Source organism: Humulus lupulus, chromosome 6, assembly GCF_963169125.1.
Source record: "Humulus lupulus chromosome 6, drHumLupu1.1, whole genome shotgun sequence".
NCBI lineage: Eukaryota > Viridiplantae > Streptophyta > Magnoliopsida > Rosales > Cannabaceae > Humulus > Humulus lupulus.
The window spans coordinates 17,374,195-17,392,586 of NC_084798.1; the positions used below are offsets into that span (position 1 = coordinate 17,374,195).

The 18,392-nt window shown below is 31.2% G+C and overlaps 1 protein-coding gene across 1 annotated transcript; it reads left to right on the forward strand.

Annotated features, from left to right (window-relative positions):
* The first annotated feature begins 7,572 nt into the window (after positions 1 to 7,572).
* Positions 7,573 to 13,215, forward strand: LOC133781755 (chaperone protein dnaJ 10-like). Its single transcript, XM_062220830.1, has 10 exons — positions 7,573 to 7,716; positions 8,051 to 8,157; positions 8,750 to 8,809; positions 9,211 to 9,293; positions 9,932 to 10,097; positions 10,186 to 10,315; positions 11,873 to 12,031; positions 12,148 to 12,320; positions 12,673 to 12,753; positions 12,886 to 13,215. Exons 2-10 carry the CDS (start codon positions 8,071 to 8,073, stop codon positions 12,964 to 12,966), a joined length of 1,020 nt encoding a protein of 339 aa, XP_062076814.1. The 5' UTR covers positions 7,573 to 7,716; positions 8,051 to 8,070; the 3' UTR covers positions 12,967 to 13,215.
* The last annotated feature ends 5,177 nt before the right edge of the window (positions 13,216 to 18,392 follow it).

Below are 18,392 nucleotides of genomic sequence, written 5' to 3' on the forward strand. Positions count from 1 at the left end.
GCAACTGATTGGTTACAAGAAAAGCAAGTGTAACAGAAAACAAAACAGAAACTGTTATATAACAAAGCTAATCACAGCTATCCCTAATATATACCACCTCCAATTAATGACATCACTCAACATCAACAATTCAATATGAAAACTGATTTAGTTGTCCTCAATTTGGTAGTACAGAACACCACTATGGAGCCATAAGAGTCGTGAATATAGCTACAGAACCACCCTATCGTCAAAGATGAATGGTACACAGGGAATATTATCTTAATTCCTTATTATATTTCCACTGCATATTTTCGTCATAATATATTATTTAATCACAAGATTTTTTCAGTCAAAAGATCATTTTGTAATAAATGGTTATATTCTTTATTTAATCAATTTATGGTTCATTATAATATTATTATTTCTATGTTTGTTGTGTTAAAAGATTGCGCCAGTTGTTGACACTCTATGTAGGATTTGATCATGCCAAAAAACCTGGATGACTTTTGGACTAAGTTCATTCACAATCTATTTGGATGATTGATCAAGCCAGATTGGTTGTGCGAGCTGACTGAATCATTCCCCAAAAGGAATGTTCCTCTTTTGTAAATATCTTTTATTACAAATTTGTTGGACAAACTAAGAAGATATTCAACTTCTATAAAGACAATTCTCAAACCGTCACTACTACAAAAACATCATTTTATGATACTTTTTTAGGACACACTTATATGTGAGTCCTAAAAACAGCTCCTGGATTTTTTAGGGCTCTTGATGCGAGTTCTTACTATGTGTGTCCTAAAAGTTTGATTTTTTTTTAACAAACACATCCTAGATTTTTTAGGACACTCATTGCGAGTCCTTAAATAATTTTTAGGGCTTGCGTCAGTTGCGAGCCCTAAAAAATCTCAGTTTTTAAGGCTCTCAAACAGAATACTCACGCCCCACGAGTCCTAAAAAGTATTTTTTGTAGTAGTGCGTGGTTGTCATACATTTGTGTTGTTTGTGTTTTCACCAAATGACACAGAAATATTTGGAGAGTAATTAAGCTTCATGAAAGATAATGAAGCCCTCATAAGCTCACCTAGAGCTCCTCGAGGGGAAGCCTCACCGCCTTGATCGTGCACCGCCTCTAGAGAAATATGTCATCGGGCAAATTACGCCTCGAGGACTACAATTATAAAATCCTCCATTTCTACTCCGCTCAAGTCCTCCAGGCCTATGAAAATCGTCCTCCAAGCCTGGAGTATAGCGTCAGTTGTCAAGCACAGTGACCCTAGACCACAAGCAGTCGTCTGACATGTTACTGTTACCCAAGTCATGGTGTCGAGTCCGTACAGGCGACAAGCAGGATGTCTCATGACGCCACCTGACATTGGAAAGCGTGTAGCTACCTCCTAACACTGTCAGGGATGTGTAACCCCAAAAATTTATGGGTTGTGACCTCGTAAAGGGCCTCGTGTGATACACTTGGGCCCACCAACTCCTTAATGACAAGAATGTGTATTTATATTTCATTAATACCCCATTTAAGGGGGAATGAAAAGGGAATTAGCTCTAAGTTGTTTAATTTGGGTTGAAATGTTAGGTTTTGCTATATAGCAAAAGTAATTACAGTAATTTGTGCTGAAATGTCAGGTTTTGCTAACTTGATTCATCAGACATGAAACTGATATATTAAGTTATAATTTGATCAATCAAGTTTTTCTATTTTTGTTTTGATGAAAAAGTTGACTTCATAATTACTTTAAAAATGAATTTTTCATAGAGTAATAATCATTCTAACATTATGTTTGGTAAGATGGAGAAGTGGGTGGATGGAGATAAAATGAAAGAAAGGTCAAATTCTCTTGTTTGACAAGAAAGATTATGAGAGGGAGAACAAAGGTGAGAATATAACAAATCCACTTAAATCTACCATTAGAATCCTTTCATAATCCTCTTTAAAAGATTTATTATGAGAATTCCATTGTTATTGTTTAAAATTACAAATATACCTTTTAGAAAATTATTATGAAGATAAAATAATTTCATAAATAAATAATGATTTATCATTCCACTTCTCCATCACACTTACCAAACAATTTGAATGTATATTTATTTGTGTATATATAGATTATCATTGAAATTTATTGTTATTCTCCAAACACTATCAACTTTAGTACAAGGGATACCTTTAGTTTTATACGTTTGAGTTAAGTATCACTTACAAATGTATGTGTAGTATTTACTTAATACTAATGGTGAGGTAGATACAATTTTTCACTTTTAATTTTTGCATTCTTTTTACTTTTATTTGTTTTTTATTCTATAATATATGATAAATAATATTTTGTATCATATTTCAATCAAAAGGAAGACATTTTAAAGTAAGAAGATATGTAAAGTTTTTCAATATGTCAAAAAGTTATGTAAGTTTGTGTTTAAAATAAAAAGGCTTATTTGTATAACAGGTTCCTAAACTTTACATGTTTTGGCAAGTTGGTCCCCAAATTTTTTGTTTTGATGCAAATACGTCCCTAGGGCTAACACTGTTAATAATTATCTTAAAGAAAATGCATTAAATATAATTTGGTCCCTAAACTTTGTGTGTATTGGCAAATTGGTCCCCCAAACTTATTATTGTTAATATATTTTGTTCTTTTCATGTTAAAAATAGAAGATAATTTACTCAATTGGTACCCTATAACTTTTCAAATTATTATTTTGGTACTATTTTTTTCTTCAATAATGCTCATATGATATCCTGTATTTTAAAATCATACATATTTGGTACCCTCGACTCAGATTTGATAAATAATTTTTTTTTCAATATCCCAAATTGCCATCAGTTATATGTAATTAAATATTTAAATTTGAATTTGGAACTCATATGATTGAGATCAATTTGATTAAATTGGTAAAATTTTATTAATTAAATTTGAGTTTAGGGTACCAAATATGTATGATTTTAAAATATAGGCTATCAAATATGAATGATTTCAAAATACATGGTACCAAATGAGCATTATTGTAAATACAGGGTACTGGAACGATACTTTACAAAAATACAGAGTACCAAATGGTTACCTACCCAAAATAGAATTAAGACTAAACTAAAAAAATTTAAATTTAAATTAACAAAAAAATTATAAAGTTAAGTTTTATAGTTTTATGAGATCATATTTAAGATAAGAAAAATTACTATTTTGGCTCTCGTGGTGTAAGTTCATTACCGAATTTATATATTGAAAAATCTTGAATAAATAGTTATTTTTATACTTTTAAGCTTATAAATATAGAATTAGGTTAAGTGATGTTTGTTTATTATTGTCATTTTTAGTTAATTACTTTTCATTTTTGTGTTCTTTTGTCCTTTCTGGTTGTTAAGAGCTCAATGTAGACAAATAAGTAATTTATGCATGAATTTTCTAAAGAAAAATAATGAAAAGGGAATTAGCTCTAAGTTGTTTAATTTGTGCTGAAATGTCAGGTTTTGCTGTATAGCAAAAGTAATTTTGCTGGAACATTTTCAGCAGGATACAAAGAGGAAAATTCAACATGTAAAGGAGAGACACGTGGCGTGTCATTAATTGAGTTGTCAAATGGTTGTGAGGTGGCAAAAATCAGAGTTACTAAGCTGCATTTTAGAGGAGCAAGTTCTAGAAGAGAAGAGACTCACATGAGAAGGAAGGAGGGACATTTTTGGGTCATGAGGTGTTTAACGCCCAAATCGTGACAACCACTAAGCGGTGGTTGTAGTATAATCGGGAGGTCGATCCACAAGGAGGTAACCTAAAATCAAAAGATTAGTAGAAAATAACACAAAAAGTTAGTAACAAGAAATAAATAAAATTGTAAGTGAAAAGAAGTTTGATATTTTGGTATTGTCTTTTTGATAAAGTGATAAAATGATATAGGTGAAATAAAGGTAAGATGTAATCAAGAGTTTGAGAAATGGAAATGTTTCAAGAATTATCCATATGCTTGCTTAGTTACTTGGTTACTTGATTTACAAAAATACACAAGTAAATAGTTCACATCCCAACATTTACTTGGAAAGTCTAACATTAAAGTCCATATTCTTTTCTAACAAAAGTTCATTTGAGTTATAAAGTTCTTTACTTTAAAAGCACAATGTTAATTTTATGAAAAATCTAAAAATGACAAAATACCCAAGGGCAATAATGCAATAAAAGATTAGACATAAAATTGTGTATCAATATTACTTTTACTAATTAGAAGCACATAGAAAGAGCAAGATTAATCCTATATACTATTAGCATAAGTAAATAAAGATAACAAAATAGAGATGGAGATGAAAGAACATAAATAACTCAAATATTTTACATTAAGAACATAGTAAATCAAAGTAGCAAAATAACATCACTAGCATATGGAATCATCCCTAACCTTCCTAGGAAGATTAGGCCATTATGCTCATGATTCTCACAAAATTCTAAGAAGAAAATATGAGAAGAGAGTGAGTATAAATTTTGCTATAGTTTCTTTTACTCTAAAAATTACATACTAAGTGTGAAGAAGGAGTCCCTATTTATAGATGGAGAAAATGACTAAAAAGAAATTAAACAAAATGAGGTTTACAAAATAAATCTGAAATATTAATAATAAAATATGATTTTGAAAAATCAAATCTTATTATTAATATTAACCTAGCTATTTTGGTGTATGGTCATTTTCCCCTTTTCTAAAATACCACAAAAACATGAGCTTTAAAGCTCAAAATAGCAATTTACAAAGCCCAATGACCACAAAACATGGCTGGTGACACAAGAGGGTTTTGACCCATTTCCAGCCAATGAAAATGTGCCACGTGGGCAGCTGGGTTGAAGGAAAATGGCTGGAGTCGGGTCTTGGTGGAGATTGGGCCTCGGGTCGCCAGGTTGAGAGGATGGCTTTGTTGGGTCACTGCTGAAGAAGGGTCACGTTGGGCCTAGGCCTGCTGGAGAGAAGCTAGGCCCACTAGAAGGTGTTGGGCTTCATTTCTTCAAGCACGTTGGCTGGCTGGGACACGTTGGAGTGTTGAGTTGATGGAGTGAAGCTGCTGAAGGGTGCATTTGGCGTTGCTGAAGATGCTACATGGCGCAAGGAGGTTGGCTGGCTGGGAGAGTTGCTGGGACACGTGGCGTGAGGAGAGCACGCCACCTGGCAGCTGGGGAGAGAGGAAGGAAGAGCTGGGCCTTTGGTTTGGGCCTTTGGGACTGGGCCAAATTCCTCAAAAATGCCACTTTCTTTTTTCAGTTTTAACCATTCTTTGTTTTCTCTTTTTATTAATGTCCAAATGCAATTTATTTCCTGAAAATTAAACACAAATTAAATTTAAAATTAATATTTTCAATTGTAAAATATATTACAATAAATTCATAAAAATATTAATTAAAACTTAATTTATTTTACACTTTAAAACTAATAAATTTGCATTTTTGAGCACTAATCATGAGGAAAAAGGGTTTTGTACCCTAGCTAAAAAAGAAAGGAAATGACATCCTCCATTACCATATTCAACCATCTTTTAGAGAGAGAAGCACCAAGTATATGAAGATTTCATAGTACAAAGAAGGAAATAGAAGAATGAAGAAGAGAAAAGAAGAGAATATTGATTTCTTCATCATTTTTGGGCTATTTCTTCTCCTTTGTTTGTTATTTATTTTCTAATTTCTCTTAGTAATTGGTGTTTGATTTCTCATGAACACATTTAATTTTGTATTTGTGTTTCTTGATTTAGCCATGAACTAAATCTTTTTAGACTTGTATTGTTAATGAACTCTATGTCTTAATGTTAAATATCTAGCACTTTATTTTAGCAAATTACCCATTGTTCATTCAAATGTGCTTATTAATAAATTCTTGTTATTGTTTGGTCATCAATGGCAAGATGATTAGTTATATATGTGCTGAGAAGTTTGAATATAATTGATAAATTTGAATGACGCAAGTAGATAATATTGTTAGATTATGTTTTGTGAAAAGCATAGAAATGCGTAATTTGCATTGTATAACAATTGTGAATTGATGCTTAAATCTGAATCCTTAAACTTGATTGACATAGGAATATGTTTAATTAGGTGAAATAATTAATATCATAGGATTTGAAAAAGTTCTATAAACTTAATTTGAATTCTTGTTAACTTTGAGAATTTTGCTGCAGCAAAACGTATATGTCACTTGACATAGAGAAATTTAATAATTCAAGCCAATTTCAACCAATTGATTTATTCTCAATTTTAGATTTACATTGCAGTTTATTTTTAAACATTTTTAATTGATCACAAATAGTGTTAATTTACAAAAATCAAAGCAAATTAATTTGGTTACTTTTGCAATTGTTTGGTAAATTGATTTGGACACTTAGTTTTAAGGGAATATACTCATTTGGTATCCTATGTTTTTGTAAAGTATCATTTTGGTACCATTTGTTTTCAATAATGCTCATATGATACCTTGTATTTTAAAATCGTACATATTTGGTACCATAAACTCAGATTTGATAAATAAAATTTTGTCAATTTAATCAAACTGCTGTCAATTATGTAAGTTACAAATTTAAATTTAATTACATAATTACATATAACTGATGACAGTTTGATCATATTGACAAAATTTTATCTATCAAATCTGAATTTAGGGTACCAAATATATACGATTTTAAAATACAAGGTACCATATGAGCATTATTGAAAACAGAGGGTACCAAAATGATACTTTGCAAAAACACAGGGTACCAAATGAGTATATTCCCTAGTTTTAATTTATAATTTTTGTGGAAACGATTTCGAATATTCATCACTTTATTACTTGTTTTGTGACTGTGTATACTTACACATTATTGATCAAATTATATCACAACATATATGTATAACATTTTGTAAACAATTGTAAAATTAATTAATAAAATTTATTATGTCATATTATTTTAAAGAAAATTATAATTTTGCCTACCTAGGTTTAAGTCCATTACCAAGTTTTACTTTGGGATTTCACAAATATTAAAATATTTTTTTGTTATTTAAATTAGAACAATATACTCAACCATTTAAATTCATTCATATATTTATCTTTTAGACTTTATTAATTCATTTTATAATTGTTTACAAAAAATTATAAATATATAATTTTTCTGTCGGGTATATATATAAATTTGGTAATGAACTGAAATTATAGGATCCAAAATGGTAATTTTTTCTATCTTAAATATGATCTCATAAAATTATATAAGTTAACTTTATTAAGCTATTACTTTAGTAGTAGAACGTTAGGTAGTGTTTAATTTATGAAAATCTTATTTTAATTTATATATAAGAAGACAATATTACCTTTATGAAAATCTAATAATGAGTCTTTTTCCCGTTCATATTTGTTTTTATTATTATTATTATTTTAAATAAGTATACTTTGCATTTTTTTAAATACAAGAACTAATATGATCAAGCGGTAAATTAAAAGATATTTTGCCAATTTTAAAAATTAAAGGAAGTATTTTGTATTTACATACAAAAACAAAAAACAAAAAATTGTAGACATGCATTAAAACGTCGTCGTATAACCTGGCTAAAGGAAAGTACCCAATTAAATAAATAATATCTGTTTGTTTAATAAAATAATTAAATAAATAAAAACACCGTTTTCGTCATCTTCTTCTCTTTTCCTGGCTCGTTTTTGCTTCAAACTGTAAACTTTCATACTCAAAACCATTTCTATACAGAGAAGCTTGACGCCTCGCCCTCTTCCTCTCTCGTAAGCTCCATTTATTCTTTACCTTTCTTGAAAAGTAATCATACTCTTCCAAAAATGGAAAATACTAACTTTTTTTTTCACTAGCTATTGTTAAACTATGAATTAGCGGATGATATTTAAATGAGATCCGGATTTTAATCGCTGAGTTTCAATTTCATTATTTTATTTTTATTGGGTCTTTCTGTTTTGGTGATTTCCTTCCCTTGAGGAATTTTTTTCTTCCATATTTCTGTTTTTTTTTTATATCAAACATGACATATTTGTTTGTTTATGTAAGTGGGTATGTGAATGTGATCTGATTAGTTTTACTATATATGTATATACTTGTTTTCAGACTTTGTAATCTTTGAAAGTATGGTGAAGGAGACTGCATACTATGAGATATTGGGTGTCAATGTTGATGCTTCCCCAGCTGAAATCAAGAAAGCTTACTATCTCAAGGTATATAAATTTTCATTAATTTGGATTTCTTTTCCTGACCCACCAAGAAATTAATATTTTTTTGTTATTTAAGATTGTGGATTTATGATGGGATTTTTAAAAAAAAAAAATGAAATAGCTGAAGTTGGAGTTGGGTGTTCCCATTTTAAAACTTGGGAAAAAGAGATTTTAATTTTACCTTTTAGGTGTTCCCATTGTAATTAGAGTATCTGTCCCTGTTCATGAAAATAAAGTTTCTAACTTTGTAGCTAGATGATAATGAACTGGAGTATTCTGCCGTCCAAATAGTTGGGTGGACTAAGAGAATGATTCATAGTTTGGAATATATACTTCTAGTTATTCTGATATTTCTCCTTGGACACAATCTTTCCTTTTTTTGGCTACTTTCTGCTATGACATTATCATCCTATGAATGCCACAGCCCACTTAATCTTAAAATTTGATTCCAAGTTTATAAGGCCTTTTGCAATTTGAGTCAGTATTTAAAGCTCACTTAGAATAAAGTCTGCAAGTCGTTCTCTAAATGTTAGTACTGTTATCCAATTTATACATTGAGCTTTGTGATTGATATCTGTCTATGACTTCTTCCCAGGCAAGGATAGTACACCCAGATAAAAATCATGGAGACCCTACAGCAGCTGAAAAGTTTCAGGTATGTTGGTGTAAGTTATTAAATTTAGTTCTTTATAGAGGAGAAATGTAAAAATGCTTTTAGTTCGTCTAGTTTAACTAATTAGCTGGAAGCTTTTTTTTTTTTATACTTACAAGATTGTATATCTGAAAGCTTAAAATAAAGTTGTGTAGAAATATAATAACTTATGAAAGGCTATTTATACTTGTATGTGTAGCTGCCTGCCTTGTGTTAAATGCGTCTAATACATTTCATAATTAGCCTCCCAAAACAAGAAGAGGAAGGCTGTAGTTATGTTGGTGCTTCATTTTTAAAACTAACGTAAAAGTAGAAAAACACGAAAATCTCTTGGAATCTTTTGTTGGTGTACTTTTTTCACTCCTTCTTGCACTTATTTTCTTGGTTGTGATACATGCATGAAGGCACTTGGTGAAGCTTATCAAGTTTTAAGTGATCCTGAGAAGCGTGAATCATATGACAAGCATGGAAAGTCAGGAGTCATAGAGTAAGTTTATGAGAACTTTGAATTATTATCATGTTACCATACAAAATGCTACATCTATTGATTAGTATGTGATGTATTTTTTGGAAATGAACTTTGACTTTCCTCTTTTTTAGTCTCACAATTTTAATTTTTTGCTTTATCCAAGTTGACTATTTGCTTTATAAAATGATTTTCCAATAGTCATCAAGATGCTTTATAAACATTCTTGGATATGCTTTATTGGTCATTAGAAAATTGTGTTATATATTGTTAATGGTCATTTTGTTTTTGTTACAAACTCTAGGTAGTCAATCCACTGACAGATTTATCATTATTATTGGTTCTTCATTCGATACATAGCTTATCAATTGTTTCCTTAAAAAATGTAAGCTTTGCTATAAAGCATAATTTATAATTTTCATCTTTTGCTAATTAGTTGTGATATGGTTCTTAGAGAGGAAAACGAAAAAGTGAATTGAATCAAATATGCTTTATTTAGAGTTGGATTGATCTTGCAATCAACTACCAATATACAGTTAGTGCCAGCTCAGCAAACCTAACTACCCAAAATTAGCCACCTAGCTAGTCAGTACACAAGCACACCTCCTGGTTGCGCTTCTTTACACACTTAACTAAGAGTTTTCTTTTTCTTTTGCCAGTGAATCATTGTTGGACCCTTCAGCGGTGTTTGGAATGCTTTTTGGAAGTGAATTGTTTGAAGAGTATGTTGGTCAACTTGCTTTGGCATCTTTGGCATCTATTGAATCCGAAGAAGAATCTCAAGATCCTGAAGTTCGACAGAACAAAATTCGGGAGAAGTTGAAAGTATGCTATTTCTTGTTGGGAGAAATCGACAGTACAATATGTTGGTTCTTCTATGATCATAACAAATTGTATTCTCATCATTTTGCAGACATTGCAGAAGGAGAGAGAAGAAAAGCTTATAACAGCTTTGAAAAATCACCTTGAACCATTTGTTAATAATCGTACTGATGAGTTCGTGGAATGGGCGAGTTCAGAAGCACAACGTCTCTCAACAGCTGGTACAAACTTTTTTTTTCCCTTAAGTTTTTATAAATTTTCTAAAACCTGTGACTGTTATCTTCTGAAATCTATCTAAAGTTAATCTTTCTTAGTAGTTTTCGCAAAATATGGGAGAATTAATATTTATACTGTAACAATAAAGAAATAACTCCACATGGTATGGTAATTTCATCATGACTCGATGAGAAGGAAACCAGGAAGTTCTGTTTGTCTTATAAGTGATTTATAATAGTCAATTACTCTAAAATCATTATAAATCTTCCCTATGTCTCTATGAGTTTGCTTGGGCGTATTATCTTCTTTCTTAACAAATGAACAGTTGTTCTTGCTCTTCAGATCATTTGTTCCTTAGACTTTTGATTATTGAACCTCAACTGCTCTTAGGTTCTAAGTTGTGAGTGTACTGTCTAACAAATCACAGAGTAAATCTTGCTTTACCTATGTCAAAATGATTTTAGCTTTCATTATTTTAATTGGACAACTTCTCTGGCCATTGCTTGCTGCTCTATTCCATTAGTGTTCCCATCATTAGAAGGAAGAATAAGGGTTAGGTGCTATGTTCTGTGTGTGTAGATTGTACTAAGGGTGATTTTGAGTATTAATAATAGTTAATAGCCTATTGTATAGTTTTGTTACTGTCCTTACATTCTATTCTATGTTAGGCCACCAAATTAGGTTGACCTACTCAGATGGAAACAGAAAGCTAATTAATAGGATTCAATTTATTTTTATGCCTAGCTGTCCAAATTGTAATTTCTAATTGGTTGTTAGAGGCTGAATTGTAACAGGAGTTAGTTGGGTAGTTAGAGTCTTGTATTTTGGGGGTGGGGATGCTAAGTATATATACTAATTAATTAGTAGCCTCACTTAGAAGATATCTGATTATTTTGTGTAAAGTGAAAGAGTAAAGCTTTTTGTGGAGAGTTTCCAAGTCTCTCGAATTACTTGGAGAACTTGTATTTTGGTGGTTGATATCAAGAAGAGTTCTACAATAAATTCATTCAAAGATTGTGTCTGTAATAGTGCCTATCATTCTATTGTTTCGCTGAAGTGGCTAGATTAGTTAGGAGATACATGAGTAGAGTCAATCGGACTTCGGGAGAGGGAGGCCTCTCAAATTAACCTGTATTTTTCTAGGGTTTAATTTCAAGATTAACTATAATTTTCAATACAGAAGAAGTGGTTTGAGTGTTCCTTTTATTGAGATTGTTTGGTATCTTATCATTTACCACTTGTCAATTTCTGTAGTCTAGGAAATTACATTTGCAGTTGTAAGTGAGTTTTGGCTTGTACAATGCATACTGTTATGACCATGTAGTACTAGTATATGAGCTGGAATTGTTTGGTTTTAACTTGTGAAGCTATTTTCTCATTGCAAGCAAAAACATTTACTGGTGTTATAATTTTTACAATGTAGTTAGTATGTGAGCTGGAATTTTTCGGTTTAACTTTTGAATCTACTTCTATTGTCTTTTTAAGTGAAAATATCGAACTTGTGTTTTCAAGTTTTGATATGCTTATTATATGATTCAGCCCATAATTGACATTTTCATTAGCTTTTGGTGAGGCTATGCTGCATACAATTGGCTATATTTACACAAGGAAAGCTGCAAAAGAACTGGGAAAAGATAAGCGGTTATTGAAGGTTCCCTTTCTGGCGGAGTGGGTACGAGATAAAGGACACCAGATAAAGTCTCAAGTAATGGCAGCTTCAGGTGCACTATTCATAAATGAAGTATCTCTATTTGGTGAAAGATAGCTTTATATCTTATTGGTCCCCATCAAACTTAAGATATCTAGCTCAGTTCCCTTGTGGTTCTTGAATTTGTAGGTGCGGTATCTTTAATTCTAATTCAGGAAGACATGAAGAAGATAAACCAAGGAGAAAAAAAAGAGGAGAACCTTATGAAGGCAATGGAAGAAAAAAAGGACGTCATGCTTAATTCCCTATGGCAAATTAATGTTGTTGATATCGAGACAACTTTGTCACGTGTCTGCCAAGCGGTGAGTTGCATTACTTCTTTCCTTTGGGTAAAAGTTTACGAGCTCATGCTGCTGTTGAATATTCTTAAACAAAAGTTCTTAGAAGATGGATGTTAATCATCCAAATTGAAAATCAAAAGCTAGACCTGATAAACAATGTTCATTACTTTTGGCAATCCAATGACTAAGAAAAATTGGCAGTTGAATAGGAGTCTGATGAGTGATCGATCGAGTCTTCTACCGTTTTTAACAATGATCTATTTGTCAAAACGAATTATACTACTTTTTTTCTAACTAAAGCAAGTTAAGAATTCTAAATGACTTACTCAGTTGTAATTTTCGGGACGTAATTTGTCAACTTATTCTCTTTCAGGTCCTTAGAGACCCTAGTGTACCTAAGGAGGTTCTGAAGCTTCGGGCCCAAGCACTGAAAAAATGTGGGACAATTTTCCAAGTAAGCCTCCTCTTTTCTTTGCATCTGTTTACATATTTTACTTGTTAATGTTTTATTATCAGAAAATTCACAGCATTTCTTGTAGCGTGTCACAACACAAGTGATCCAATGAAATTTTCTTCTACTTTCCAGGGTGCCAAAGCTCCTTACAGTAGAGACAACAGCCTTCGTCAAGAAACCGACATTACAGTCAATGCTGCTTCATCGTCCTAGTCCTATTCCCTAGCTGCAGGACACCCGCTTTGCGTGAAAATGGTACTTATGTAGCAACTTCGGAATATTGTGTTTGTTGTTAATTGTGTTGGTTTGGCATGCTCCTACTAGACTTGATTCAACCTTGGCCTCGTTAGGATTGCTGTTCATACAACTTTCTGTGACATATTACATGTTTTTCTGTGTGATACTATACAAATAGAAACTTTGTATCAATTATTATTCTGTGAAAATGCAGCTTTAAACTCATTGTAATTTTTTTTACATCGTGCAATTAATAAATGATTGTGATCATACTTAAGGATGGCCTCAAAGATACAAAAAAAGTGAAATATGTCTATGATGTTGCTTATCTATTCGAAAATGTTGGTCAAAAGTTATGTTTGGTAAGATGGAATGAAAATATGGAGTCATGGGAGTTATTTTTCTTAGGGAAGTAAGATAGAGAGGAAGGAGAGGACTCATCGGCGAAGCCTCGAGATATTTTTCACTTGTCTGCGAGTCCAAGAACTTACTTCCGCGGTTACTCACTTTTGAGTTCTTATTTCAACAAAATTTCATATGTAAAATAAGAGATTGTGCAAGGAGTTAAAAAAAAAACAATGAAGTCAAAGTGGTGTTGGGTTGCAATGAAAGGAAGGTTCATATTCTCATGGCTTGTTGTGTTTGGTACTAGAAGAATGAGATAATATTAGTTTTTATTTTTTTCTTTTAGGTATGTTTTACAAGTCGTTTCTCACCTAAAATCTTTCTTATCAGGAGGGGTTGAAAATTGAGCAAGCGTAAGAATATGTTTACTCTCTTTTCTCCTCGAAATCTTTTTTACCAGCCTCACCATATTCCTATTTCTCTCTACCAAACACACACTAAATCTTTTCGATACCATAGTTTGGATGATTTAGATATATGATTTTGGATACATGGTTGTTTTTTTTCTTTAGAGAAGAGCTAACCATAGTTTGGATGATAAATAAGAGAAGTACAATTGTTGTGTGTGTGGGAGACCCAAAATGGTAGGTAGTTTCTAAAATTTTTGCTCTTTGAAATTAAAGATAGAGTTATTATTGATAAATCGTGTTAAAATAATTAAGTAAGATTTAAGAAAGTAATTAAAACAATTTGGAGATGAACCACGTAGCTCTAATTTTAAAAAATAAAATAACAATATGCTTCAAACATTTTTATTTTCTTTTGTACTTGGTTAAGATATATAAATATATATATATATAAATATTCATAATGAATAGTGTGAGATGTGTGAGGCAAGTTGCCAAGAAACAGCCAAAAACACAAATATCTTTATGATTAGGACACAAATTTATTGTCAAAATAGCATTACATCACAATCTCATTTACATTTATATAAGTGAATTTTTGGGTGATTGTTTTTAATCATTACTGGCAGGAAGTTTTAATATTTTTGGTATATAGATAAGTTGTAACTATATTTTTTTTACATGACGAAGAATAATATAATTATATGAGACCTCTCACAAATTTTCATGAAATTCCAAATAATTTAGGATATCGAAATTATGATTTAAATAACTTATTGCATGCATGCATAAATATTGAAACAAACACATGTACAACAATCTTGATTTCAACATCTTAAATTATCCAGAATTCTCTGGGAGGTCCCTGTAACTACATTATACACATCATGTAAAAATAACTACATTATTTTATAATAACTTTTAGGGTTTTTATTATAAATACCCCCTAAGTTTTACCTTGTTTGGCAATTCAGTCCCTAAGAAAAAAAATTGGCAATCAAATCCTTAAGTTCTATAAACAATGACAATTAAGTCCTTATTGTTTATTTTTCACAAAATTCTTAGTTTTTAAATGACTTTTTTTTTTAATTTTCGATATAATATGACGTGTAAAAATATTTGGAGGTGTAATATACTTTAAAAAAATGTCAAATTATCTATAAAAAAAAACTTAGAATTTAATTAAAAATGAACAAAAAGGACTTACTTGCTCTTTTTTTGAAACTTAATGATTTGATTGCCAAAAAATATTTCTCAGTAACTAAATTGCCAAATAGTAAAAAACTTGAGGAGAATTTATGCTAAAAACCCTTACTTCTATACCCAAAAATTGTTATTTTAAAATTAAAAAATAAATAAAGGCATTAGTAATTTTCTCTTGTCATCATAGAATGATTCTTATTTCGTTGAGCTTCACATGAAATATTAAAGAAGATGGGAGTCTCACATGGAATACAAAATACTTATTCCTCATTTCTTTCTCAATACCATTTTTAGTGCGTACTTGGTGATATCAAATGATGCACAAAGCTGTAAAAGCCCTCATTTTATAGTGTTCAAGGGGAACAATGTGAGACAATGTGAGACTTGCTCGAAAAAATGTAGTAAATGAGAAATTGATGCCTAAAATGGTAATGATTCAGCAAATCACTTTGATTAAAGATGAGATTATCTGAATATTGTGTGATTTATTTTGATTGATTTTGACAAATCACTTTGGTCAAAATTGAGATATTAGAATATTGTGTGATTAATTCTGATTGATTGTCAGAAAATCACTTTGGGTAACAACTGATATTACCTTAATAAGTGTGATTAATTCTGATTGATTATCAGAAAATCATTTTGGGTAACTGCAGATATTACCAGAATAAGTGTGATTAATTCTGATTAATTTTCAGAAATTAAGATTTCAGATTTGTTGGATATTTGGGCATTAATGTACTTAATTCACACATTTTCAACTCTCCATGAAACCTATAAAATGATACTTCTCATCGAGTTCACCTAAGCAGACACAGTGGTTCTTTCGTCCTGTTTGATAGTTGTTGTATCCTGGGAAGTGGTTGCGCACGAATCCTCAAGCACCGTTCAGGTAAAGGGGACAAATCTGCTTTAAGAAAAGCGTGTCTCGCGTGTCTCAGCTTTAATTTATTCGTTGTACTTTTTTTTTTTTTTTAAATTATTATTCTTCAATTAAATATATTAATATATATATAAATATTTTTGTTCTTTTTCATTGTATTATTTCTAACAAGACTCTCATCTCATTTATGATATTCAAGGGGAATAAAGGGGAGCTTAATTACTATGTGAGATTCCATTAAAAATTCCACATTTTTTATCTTTTCATAAAGGGTTTCCCTCTCATGTGGGCCCACAAGAAAAAGTTTGATGGAATTTTTTAATAACAAATGAGGTTCAATACATATATAAAAGAGAGAAATAAAACTTGCTTAGCAAGTTGGTGTATTCTGAAGACAAGGACCACCAAATTAGAGAGGAAAGAAAGATGAAAAAGGAGAAAAAAAGGCTTAGTGACTAGATTATGAGGTGATTCTTTCTTTGATCTTCCTAAAATTTTAGTATGTTGTTTGCCACATCTAAAGCTAGTTCAACTATATAATAATTACTTTTACACTCGAAAACTATTATTTAAGAAAAATATAGACATCAGTGTTTTACTCTTGTCATCAACTATAATTTTTTTTTTCTACTGATCTCAACCTCCAAGAGATTTAATAGACTCAACTAACCAACAAGCTAGCTAACCGCCACAAAGCACTAAGAAAGAGAAGAATGAGTCACCGGCAAAGCTAGGATTTGAGTTCAGAGGGGACGCCATATAGATTTTCAACAAATTTAACAACACAAAACATATAATCTATTATTAATGGGGTTCACTTAGAACCGTCAATAAATGGTGTTTTTTTTTTGGCACTGTTTTCTTGTAGTGTATAACATTCTTGTTATTAGATTTTGATCTTTAGGAGTTAAGATACCCCTAGGTACACATCATATTCTCATCACATAATTATTTACTGTAATTAGGGCACTAAGAGAATAGAACATAGGATGCTAGATTTGCCAGTGCAAAAAACGCGCCGGCAAAAGTCATGTTTTGCACCGGTAAAACTCTTAAGGACTTTTCCGACGTGCTTTTGCGTCGGCAAAAAGTGACGGCGTACATCTGTCGATAATGGAAATTTTGTCGACGCAAATCGTAATGCGCTGGCAAATATATCTTTTAGCGACGTAAAACTCCACCGGTAAAAATAAAGATGCCCCGACGAAAATTTTTCCGCACGATAATAGAAAATAATTTTAGTGGTGCAAATTTATGCCGGCAAAAGATGTTGCTTCTAGTGGCGCAATATTGCACCGACAAAGGTGGATATCTGTAGTGGCGTGTTTTTGCGTTGGTAAAGGTTGAGACTTTTACCGACGTTATTTTGCATTTGTAAAAGTATTTTTTAAATAATTTTTTTTGGATAATATTACTAATTTTATTTTCAATATATTAATATTAATTAATAAATTTCAATTTTAATATATTAATAATTATTTAATTTTTTAGTAATATTATTTAATTAGAAATAAAATAAAAATTAAGATTTTATAAATAAATAAAAAATATTTTATAACTATCAATGTTTATTGTCACTGCCAAATATGAAAATATAAAAGTACTTTAGTAAATTAAATTTTTAATCAATTAAACTTTAAATAAATAAAAAAGTTCTACAAATGTGTACTGCCCTCCTCATCATCCCCGCCCTCGTGAGCATCATCGTTCTTGTTCGGATCCTCTTCTGGTAAGTCGACAGTAAAACCAAGAGTCAATACACGAACCTGCTTTAACAAAGCACTGAGCAGTACATCTTGACGCCGTTGACGACTCTCAAGTTCAGTCGTATACTTCTTTAGGTTATGATTTTCCTGCATAATGTCCTGAGTTTGTTGCAAAATAGTGTCCACTTCAGGTGGCAATTGCCCAGACATTTGAGAAGTTGATGAAGATGTTGCCCTCTTTACGCCAATTGCCCTCAACCTAGGCAACCCCCAAACCCTTTCTTATAACGCGAGCGGGGCCCAAGGACATTCGTGACAATATCCATATCAGGCGGGAACTGACCGTCGACATTATCGCTGACACAAGAAGCAGCAGATGATACAGGGGTCGTACTCTGCGATGGTCGATGTTCGGTCATCTCAGTCTGCACAATAAAAAGCACATATATCACATTCCAATATAACATTATTTTAAAACCTAACTTAGAAATTTTTAATATAACTACATATAAAGTATAACTTTATTATCTATCTGCCAACATCCTATCATTAATGACTGCAGACCAGTGATTGGAAAAGAATGTAATTAATTTTGTTCCTATATCAAGGAGCAAATGGGCTAAAGTTAATTTGGTCATGAAAATCCATATCGAAATCATAATAATGAAGAGATTGTTGATATATACAGTAAGAGTAGTTAATTCCATTAATGAGGAATTTACGTCTCTAAACATATACATCAACAATATTTGCATGTTTGTGATTTAGATATGTATTTTCATGATCAAACTAACTTAGCCCATAAGCTCCCTGATACGGGAACAACATTAGTTACGTTCTTTTTCTTATCTTAGTCCA